The sequence below is a fragment of the Gekko japonicus genome, unplaced genomic scaffold (assembly GCF_001447785.1).
Source record: "Gekko japonicus isolate JY-2015 unplaced genomic scaffold, Gekko_japonicus_V1.1 scaffold3578, whole genome shotgun sequence".
NCBI lineage: Eukaryota > Metazoa > Chordata > Lepidosauria > Squamata > Gekkonidae > Gekko > Gekko japonicus.
The window spans coordinates 55,778-66,457 of NW_015167645.1; the positions used below are offsets into that span (position 1 = coordinate 55,778).

General features: G+C 46.7%; 1 protein-coding gene across 1 annotated transcript in view; it reads left to right on the forward strand.

The window, feature by feature from the left end:
- The window catches only part of JAG2 (jagged 2), a gene marked incomplete at its 5' end in the record, with an annotated part of 73,981 nt that overhangs the window by 41,176 nt on the left and 22,125 nt on the right, over nucleotides 1-10,680 (forward strand). Inside the window, 3 exons of the mRNA XM_015414080.1 lie at nucleotides 5,353-5,503; nucleotides 7,144-7,308; nucleotides 9,079-9,192. Coding sequence (XP_015269566.1) covers nucleotides 5,353-5,503; nucleotides 7,144-7,308; nucleotides 9,079-9,192 — 430 coding nt within the window. The remainder of the gene's footprint in view (nucleotides 1-5,352; nucleotides 5,504-7,143; nucleotides 7,309-9,078; nucleotides 9,193-10,680) is intronic.

Consider the following 10,680-nt stretch of genomic DNA (forward strand, 5'->3'; position numbering starts at 1 on the left):
CCCACCCCTGAACCATTTGTTATTTCCTGGGGCAGTCTCCAGAATGCCCTGCCTGGCCCCGGCTGGGTGTTTTGTGTTTTTTACCCAGCTCGTTCCATCTTTCCTGCCCCCCCCCCGCCTCCCCTTCTGCCAAGACACCCCCCTTTTACTTTCTGTGGAGGGGACAGAGGTGCCGTTTCCTCCCCGCAATGCAGCGCAGGGCCCTGTTGGCGCCCCTGGGAGGCCACTCTTCCCCCCTCCAGCCCTGTAGCTAGGGAATTCTTTGAGAGGGGGCCTCAGGGGGCCCAACAGCTAATTAAATGAAAGTACAGTGCAGGTGGTAAGTTGGAGCACTTTGGGGTCAGCCCAGGAGGGAGGGGCCCCAGAAAAAACACTAGGGGACTAGGCCCCGTGGGCCCCATGTTAGCTACAGGCCAGCCCCCCTCTCTCACGCACTCTCCCTAAACAGCTTGTGTCCTGATGCAGCAGAGGAGAGCTTTATACTGAGCCAAATGGGAAGCCGGTGCCACAGCAGCACGGAACAGCTTTACATAGCAAATGCAGATTGGGCCTAGAAGCCACCCTACCTCTGCCATCAGAGGAGTTAGTGCTCAAGGGCTCATTCGCAAGGGAAGGGCCAAACTACACGACTCAGTTTTGGTGAGTTGAGTCTGGGCCCTCCAGATCCAGTTGCCTTTTGCCACAGCCACGCAGCAGCTGCCAGGAGTGTCACTTAATAATGGGAAGGAGCCTGATTTGGCTTGAAAGAGGAGGGTGGGAGGGAGGAACAGCTCCTGCCTCCCCACCCTCACTCCGTTCTGTTTTCCCGAGTTGAAACTGCCCAGAAAGGGAGTCACTTACATAACTTTGAAGCTGCACATGGAGTATTCGGAACATGTGCCACTCCAAAGCTATGTAAATAACTCCCTGGCAGGGCCATTTTGGCTTGGGGAAACAGCATGGGATTGGCGGTAGGGAGGCAACACCCACTCCTCCCTCCAGTGTCACAATTCTCAGCAGGATTGGGGCCCCTGCAGATTTTTAAAGTGACAGTCCCCCTGCAGCTGTTCTGTGGCCAAGAGTCTGGTCCAGGTTCCTTGGATCCAACTTGCCAAATATTGCACAGTGTGGCTTGTCCCTAATTCTCACACTGTTCTGTATGGGAGGAGCAGGGGAGCTGAGTTTTTTTACTCAGTCTCTTGGTAAGGAACCGGGTGATATGCACATTCCCTAACATGACTCCTAGGCTGTTTTGAGGGCCTTTAGACTGCCCTTGATTCCATTCCTTTTTTGTTAGATTCATGGCCGGATTGCATTTTTTTTTTAATGAGGTTTGGGTTCACCGAACTAAGAATGTATCTAGGGCAGTGACGGCGAACCTTTTAGAGACCGAGTGCCGAAACTGCGACCCAAAACCCACTTATTTATCGCAAAGTGCCAACACGGCAATTTAACCTGAATACTGAGGTTTTACTTTAGAAAAAACAACTCATATATTAACTTAAGATGATCCAAACCAAGTAAGGAAAGCAATCCCAAATGCTTTCATTTACTTAAAATTATTAGGCAGAGAATTCGACACTTTAATGATGGTCTGAGCCTGGCTGGGGCGATGGCACGCGTGCCCACAGAGAGGGCTCTGAGTGCCACCTCTGGCCCCTGTGCCATAGGTTCGCCACCACTGATCTAAGGTGTTGTTGGGTTCTTTGCCGCATACATTGGAACATAAATTAGAAGATGCTACTTGCCCAAGGGTTGTTTTTGCGAACTGACTTCTGGCTCCTGTCACAGTTTAGGGTTTTTTTTTTTTGATGATCAGATGAATAACGTTGAAAGAATTTGGCAGCGTGCCCCTAAGATTTCAGGAAATGCACCTCTCCAAAAGCCCTTAATCCCACCGCTGAAGCTGAACAGTAAAAGGGAATCTTAAAGTAATGGTCGGGGACAAATGGAGGGCGCATGGTGGAAAACCTTTCTCGACTTTTTCTGCCCACGGTTATGCTCCCCCCCCCCTTAAAAATACCGATGGGCTGAGAGTCAACTTCAGCTGGGTTGGAAAACTAAGGTTTTTAAATTTGACAGAGCCATGGCAAAAGTGAGGGCAAGCTACCCTTTAGAAAGCTGTTCTTTTCCCTCAAGTCAGGAAACGTGGAAATGGCTGAGTGTCCCAGTATTGTTGTGTCTGTCTTGCTCACATACAGATGCTGCCTTAAAGTAAACCTAGTTGACACGAGACCACGATGTTAAGATTAGTCACTTCCTTAAAAGGATGTGTCTGCGTAAAGGTTTACATGGTAGAAGGCTTGTTTAAGTTTTGGCACTTTCATCCTCATCATAGTAACAAATCAGCTTTAAACTACCTGTTTAAGTGTGTGCATCTGTGTGACTGGAGGAGGCATATTGAGCCAAGACAAAGGAATGAAACCTCTGTACAGCCGTTGCAGACATGGTGACCTCCGGCAGCCCTACGCTGTTTGGATGGATGTGCATTTGGGAAAGATTAGTTAAAAGTGTCTTTATATATAAATACCACTTGAAACACTTTGTGGAAACAATCCTCTGTTAAATTCTCTGCTTCAAACATGCCTTGTAGACATTTTGTTATTTTCAGGACTGGTTTCTAGAATTATTACTTGATTAACAAATGTAATATTTTATCCTCTCTAAGCGGGAACAGTGAAACATTTTATACTCTCTAAGTGTGAACAATGAAACAATGACAATATAAAACTAAATACATGACAATAAGCCTAACGTGAGAACAAAAAAGTGAAATCAGAGTAACCTAGACTTGCTGATTACCCAGTGTCACCAGGCAGACGCCCAGCCCTGCACTTAGTCCTTTACTCTTGATAATTTAAGAAGCTGGGGAAAAGCATTGTTTGATGGTAATGCGCTAGGAATTTTTCTCAGTCTCTGTGCTTAAGAACTATAGAGATTGGGGGGGGGAGATTCCTAGAGCACTGCCAGGAAGTGATGTCACATCCTCCATGCCACTCTAGGAATTGTCCCAGTCTTTAAACGAAAGATTATAGAGACGGGGGGATTCCTAGAGTGTTGCCTGGAAGTGATGTTGCATTCCCTGGGTTCCACTCCAAAAATCTCCTGACATTTGCCAGCACAGGGCCGGCAACCCTAAAGTAACCAGGAACTGAAGCAAAGCAAATAGTCAAGAGGGATTTGCCAAAGGTATGACAAAGATGTCTGCTGGGCATGTGAGTGCTAACAACCAAGAAATTTGGTAGACCTCTAGTGAGGATGTTCTGAAGACCTGGCACCGTAACACAAAGGTGGTCACCACCGGCCTATTTTCAAGGTTCTGTTGCTCCCAGGGTATTACATTCCCTATGAGTCCTTTGTGTGCCTTAATGCCCAGTGACTTAATTTCCAATGCAGGCACGAAGTAGTTAGCATAATCTCGCCTTGTGTAGTGCCATCGTTCTTCCCACCCCTCACCTTTAGTCTCTTTTCACTGAAAAGTACAGAGACAAAAGGGGGCTGGTGGAGCCTCGTTGCTTTCACCTCTGCCTCGTCTGGTTGCTTAGAAGTTCTACTAAGCGCTCCAGCAGTAGTGCAGCTGTGTGCCTGAAGGCAGGCAGGCAATAATGTTTCTTGTTTGGAAGTGTCCAGAGAAGGGTTCAGAGCAACCTGTACCAATGCACAGAAAAAGATGCAAGCTACAAGACTGAAAGGAGGTGGTGGTGGTATCAATTGGTTTTTGGATCACCCGTCTCGTGCCATCCTATTTGCCAGAGTCGTTCCCTGAGGCAACAATATACCTAATCATGTAAAGAAACAGACACTAAAATCATTCTACACTGATAGAACATTAAAAGGAGCAACACAAAAAACAACCTTTAAAAGGAAAGTATTAAAACTATCATAGTAGAAATCGACAGAGTCCACAAAATTAACTCAGAGCATCCAGCAGCAGATAAAAACAAGCCAAGAATTAAAAGTTGTAAAAACAGCATTAAAAACATAAAGGTCATAGGATGAAATCACTTTCTCGAATAAAGCAGATTTCACTGATCTTCGGATGCAGGAAATCGCCGATATTTGAGGCTACCACTGAGAATGCCGTTTCATATCCTAACCAGTCTTGCCTCTAGGGCCGTAGCCAGGATTTTGTAATTTTGGGGGGCTTTAAATAGGCCGGTCACAAAATTAAAAATATAAAAATTTTAAAACTCACTTTTGCAGCATTCGCAGTCTGCTTGCCTACACTGGGCAGCAAGCTGCGCTTGGGGAAGGGGCAGTGGTGGGGAGTCCTCCAGGTGGCCCAGAGAGTTGGGGGGTCTGGGGGCTGCATGGAAGTCAGGGGGCCTTGGCAGGAAGTCAGGGGGCAGGCCCGGAAATGCCCTACTGTAGCTATGGGCCTGCTTGCCGTCCTTATTTGAAGGCACATGGAGCAGAGCGCCAGCTGGTAATAGCTCATGTATAAGTTAGGTAGGTTATTGGACAATGGGTTTAAAAGACAATGGGTTGGAATTTTTAAGGGGGGAAAATCGTGTGTGGCTTAAGGTAGAGGGATCAAATTAAGACAAATCTGAAAGTGGCCCCCAGATTTCATTTTATTTCCTTCATTTATACTCCAGCTTTCTCCCATTTGGGGACCCTAAGCAGATTAAATCATTCTCTTCCCCATTTTATCCTCGCCACAACCCTGTGAGGTAGGTTAGCCAGAGATTACCCAGCAAGCTCCCATGGCAGATCATGGATTCAAACATGGATCTCCCACATCCTGGTCAGATGCTCGAACCACTACAACAGGGGTGTCAGACATGTGGCCCGGGGGCCGGATCAGGCCCACAGTGGAACTGGCCATCTCCTGCTTCCAGTTCTGCTGCTGCATCATAGCTTGCTTCGCCAGGCTCTCTTAATCACTCAGCCATTTCATGTTTTAACCCGTGTCCTAGACTCAGAACTCTGAGCATGAGATTTCTGTGGTGAATGTCAATAAATCAAAAGTAGGTTTGCAGTTTACAGAGCTAATGTTTTAAGCATGTTTTTATTTTAAGAAGAAAAAAACTCTGTGTGTTTGTGTCCTTTATAAAGTTTATATCTCCGCTACCTGGCATTACATTTTGTGACCCACATGGCCCAGCCCAACAAGGTCTCATTTATGTCAGATCCGGCCCTCGTAACAAATGAGTTCGACACCCCCGCACTACACCATGCTGGATTTCTTAATTTGAGCAGCAAAACTCTTTATGTTCTCCTTGCAGTGCTGCATTCCTGTAAGCGCCTTACAGCTAATTTGTAAAAGCTGAAATGACTTTGACGAAGTATTTATCCTCAGGACTCTACACCTAACTCTTCAGCATACGTCGGGACATTTATCCTGTAATTTATTTTTTAAATCCGTTACAGATTGACATCGACCTCTGCAAGCCTAATCCTTGCCAAAATGGTGCTAAATGTTATGAACTGAGGGGAGATTATTATTGTGCCTGTCATGACGACTACGATGGAAAGAACTGCTCCCATCTCAAGGACCACTGCAAAAATAATTCTTGCAAAGGTATCTCTGTCTTGCAGAGACGGGGTTTTTTCCTAATAGTCAAGCGTTCTAAAAGCCAAACGAAAACTGTCGCTTTGCAAAAAGCGAGATTGCTCCGTGTTGTTTTTTTCCTTTACAAGAAGTGACATGCTCCACGCAAAAGGGAAAAGGTGGAATGTAATAACTTCCCGATGCAGAAAACATAAGGAAGTCACTGCCTCTCTCTTCACCTACCCCTAGGCCCTACTTACAAAACAAAACTTTCCCGAGTGTGTTTGACGCCTAATTATATCCGGATTTTCGTTAGTTTCAGACCTGCCTGCTAAACATTCCTTATGGAGTGTTGCACGTTGCCTACGAAATTACAAAAACATATTTAAAAAAAACGAAATGCAGTAAAGCTTTGTTTCAGAGGACAGCCGTGTAGATCTGCTGTAGAATAGTGAGGTTTGAGTCCAGCCTAGGGTTGCCAGCCTCCAGGTGTGGCCTGGAGGTCTCCCACTTTTACAACTGGTCCCCAGCTGACAGAGATCAGCTCCCCTGGAGAAAACGGCTGCTTTGAAGGGTGGGCTCTGTGGCATCGCACCATGCTGAGGCCCCTCCCCTCCCCAAACCCCGCCCTCTCCCGGATCCACCCCCCAAAGTCTACAGGTATTTTCCCACCAGACCTGGCAACCCTAGTTCAGTCACACCTTAGAGACCAACAAGAGTGTCAGTGCACGAGCTTTTGAGAGTCAGCGTTCCCTTCACGTGTATCTGATGATGGGAACTTTGACTCTCAGAAGTGAAAATCTTGTTGGTCTCTACGGTGCTACTGGATTCAAATCTAGCAGTGGAAGTGTTTTGTGGTCCGGTGCTGGGTTATTCAGAACACTCAGTTATTTGGGGTCCCACTGGTCGACCATGCCCCTGCGTCTCTGGGCACGCGTGCAACCCATTTTTGCCACTTCTAGCCATTACTAGGCTTCCGACATCTGGCGCTGCCAACTGACATCATCCTTAGGTGCTTCCTCTCCCCCTCTCTTTTAGCCTGCCCCCAAGCTCTCAGGAGCCAGCTTTGCCAGAGGGCTCTTGGGCAGCCGGCCCGCTCACTTGCCTGCTATGTAGGGTGGCTCAGTGGTTTGGGCAGTAGGGTCTCTCCGGGCTTGGAGGCTGTCACCATAGTGTTCCCAATGGGGTGGGGTTTGCTTCCTGCAGATTCCTCCGGATAGAGGCAGAGCAGTAAGCTTGAGCACCCAGCATATTTGATTAACCAGCAAACTCCCCACCCCTTCCCCGTGAGCGCCAGATAGCAGCCCCTTTACTGTACTTCATGCTAAGAGGTCTTTAGCCTGCCCCCGAGCTCTCAGGAACCAGCTTTGCCGGAGGGCTCTTGGGCAGCCGGCCCGCTCACCTGCCTGCTGTGTAGGGTGGCTCAGTGGTTTGGGCAGTAGGGTCTCTCTGGGCCTGGAGGCTGCAGATTCCTCTGGATAGAGGCAGAGCAGTAAGCTTGAGCACCCAGCATATTTGATTAACCAGAAAAACCCCCACCCCTTCCCCGTGAGCGCCAGATAGCAGCCCCTTTACTGTACTTCATTCTAAGAGGTGAAAACTGAAAAGTAGCCATGCAGAGAGTCGCTAAGGGAGCTTTTTGAATTTCCAGCTGCCTTTTCTTTTCTCAGTAATAGACAGCTGTACAATTGAGGTTTTCAACAACGCTACCCAGAAAGGCGTTCGCTTCATCTCGTCCAGTGTATGTGGACCTCATGGACGTTGCATCAGTCTACCGGGAGGGAACTTCACGTGCGCCTGCGATAGGGGCTTTATCGGAACATACTGTCATGAAAGTAAGTGGGAGAAAAACAACTCATTTAAACGTAAATTGACTCTAAAGCTAGGTGTTTGAGGAACTTTGCTTGGAAACGTATTAGGAGCGGGAGCTTAGATTCCTAAGGGGATCGAGGGCGATTTCACTTCTAAGTCATTAGTTCAGGTTTCACAGCTTGGTTGCGACTGATCATTTCTGTGAACCGTGGCAGTGCCGTAAGATAGTGGTCACAACCAGCTTCTGTGTCCTATAAATATTTAAATTATGACCATTCATTCATGAGCTATTTCGTTCCATTGGATAATGACCTAGCAGCTACCATTTGGGGGAACTTAAAAGGAACTGTGCCTTTTAAGCCCCCCAAAATGGTAACTGCCAGTTCATTATCCAACGGAAAAAACTTGTTGAAAATTGAAAATAAATATTTTTTTAAAGGAACTGTGCCTTGTTTCTACCCATTTAAAATATGTCTGGTTCCAATTTTGTTGTGAGATGTCAGTCATCTGCCTGATGCATGCCTAACAGTAGGAGTAGAAGATAGCAGTCAGACCTCCTGTCCAATTCTTCTGCCCCCCTCCCAAAAGAACTCCTGTGCAGTAATCCACACCTAGCAACCCATTACAGATTGACCCGTATCTTCCAATCTGAACAAATAGAACTAAGGAGTAAGCGATCTTTACCCCATGAAGTGTCAGCACAAAGAATAGCTTTGAAAAACAATTCCCGGATTTTCCAAATAAGTAATCCATTCCCATGCTGGTAACAATTTCCCTAAAGAATTACCAGAGCATGGTAGCCTACCCAATCCAATCTAACCCCACCCCCCTGGTGGAGAGAATATCCTACAAGAGAGGACACAGTTTGGTGTAGTGGTTAAGTGCGCGGACTCTAATCTGGGAGAACCGGGTTGGATTCCCCACTCCTCCACTTGCACCTGCTGATGTGACCTTGGGTCAGTCACAAGCTTTGGCACAGCTGTCCTTGAAAAAGAGCAGTTTGTGTCAGACCTCTCTCAGCCCCACCCACCTTACAGGGTGTCTGTTGTGGGGAGGGGAAGCAAAAGGAGTTTGTAAGCCGCTCTGAGACTCCAAGTGAAGGGGTGGGGTATAAATCCAGTCTCTTCTTCTTCTTCTTCATGGTGCTGTGGTTAGAGTGTTGGATTTGGATGTATGAGGCCGAGGTTCGAATCCCCACTCATGCCATGAAAGCTTGCTGGGTGACACTTAAGATCCAGATAGGGGTTTGCCAATCAAGTGATGCTCTGGTGATGATACCTGTTGGACACCAATTAGGGATTTCTTTCTGTGCAAATTGTTGTGATGTCATTTGGGGTGTAAGACCTATTGCCCTTCCTGGTTGGGGCAGAATACAGCTTGGTGTTACTGGGTGCCAAGGTCTCCAGTCCTGTATTTTCCTGATTATTGCAATAAACACTCCCTGGGCTCCAATCGTGTGTTCCTTATTTGGCCCCGGGAGCACACAGGGGGCACAGATTTGTGCATCACCTTGGGCCAGTCACATCCACTCGGCCTAACCAACCTCACAGGTTTTTGACGATAAAATGGAGGAGAGGAGAATAATGGAAACCACCTCAGGTCCTCACTGGGGAGAAAGTTGGAATGAAGAGAAGAAATAGAATATCAGCAGAGAGGATGTACAAGGGACTGAGCTAGACTGCAAGAATGCACCTGATTATTGAGCAGAAGTTTTCTTAATGTACCCAGTGAAATAGATAAGGCCTCATTGTACTAAAATAGTTCTAGTGACAATTATTTATTATTATCCATAGATATCAATGATTGCCTTGGGAAACCTTGCCAGAACGGTGGGACTTGCATAGACGAAGTGGACTCGTTTCGATGCTTCTGTCAGAATGGCTGGGAGGGAGAATTGTGTGATATCAGTGAGTATAACCGAACATTTCCGTAGCACAGGGTTCTGTAGGGTTAGTGTTTTAGTGGCAGTAGGGCTCGGTTGCAGCCCAGTTCCAGATGTGTTTTACCTGGAATGACTGTGGTGAGAGCTAACACCATTAGGACTGCAGAACTGATTCTCAAATTATGTTAACTGGTGTCAAAAGATGAAAGAAGACAAAGACAGATGCCAGTAGTACAGTGGAAAAATGAAAGCTCATTGATAGGAACGCTGAAGAAATCCTAGCTAGTAGTGTGTTTTCACTGCAACATTGGCATTTGTCTTTGCCTTTTTTTGTCTTACTGACTGGCTCAGCCCTCTTGTTTTGCTGTCAAACAAAAGACGCAGAGTGTGTGTTTGATCACAAAATACCTGTCAAAACAGGATTGTTGCTCTCTTCTCCAGATCGTTCTCCTAAGGAGAGCTTGAACTTGGGCCGTATGGGTAGGGCGGGATATAAATCCCAAGAAATAAATAAATAAATAAATTCTTAACACTGGTTGGCAGCCATTGAAATTGTATTTAATTCTGCAAATTCAACAATTTACAGTAGCACTATAAACAGTTTACCTACTCAAGGTTCAAATAATAACTTACCATTTAAACTAAAATGCTGTAGAACAGCACTTGGACTAAACTGACAAGATTCCCTGTGGACCATGAACAAAAGGGAGCAGTTCTCCATGGTTGCATACAGGAATCATTTCTTGGAACTGGATCTTTCTTATCCTGGAGATGTCAGGGACTATGCCTGTGATCTTCTGTATGGAAAACATGTGTATGTTGTCAATGAATTTCAATGGGCTTTAAGCACAACCAGTGCTGTTTAGGAGCTGATAGAGACAATTCACTATCTCAGAATCATCCAAGAAGTCTGTGTTCAAGTTTGAATCCACATCAAAAGTGGCACACTCCACTCAGTTTGTGTGGTATTTATAATATGCTACCAGTGATACTTGATGGCATCAGGAGTCACATGTGGCTTTTTGACATGCTCCTTGTGGCTCTTCTAACCACGGTTCCCTGATGTGGCACCTGCCCCATGTTTCAAGGAAGTGGGATTGTGGTTGGCAGGTGGTTCCCAACTTGACTACAGCCACTGTCAGAGGAATGAGCAGGCTGCGAACCTCCCTAAGGTTCAGGCAGTGTGCCAGGGATGAAGGTAAATACTCTTTTGGCTGGTGGAAATTGTGAATGTGGGGTCACGGTGGCTCAAGTGGTTAAGATGCTCAGTTGCAGACCGGAAGGTCGGTAGTTCAGCAGTTCAAGACCCGAGTGCCGCGTGACGGATTGAGCCCCCGTCTCTGGCCCCAGCTCCTGCCAGCCTAGCAGCTCGAAAGCAAGAAATTGCAAGTAGATAAATAGGTACCACTTCGGTGGGAAGGTTAACAGTGTTCCATGCGCCTTGGCGTTTAGTCATGCCGGCCACATGACCATGGAAACGTCTTCGGACAGCACTGGCTGTTCGGCTTGGAAA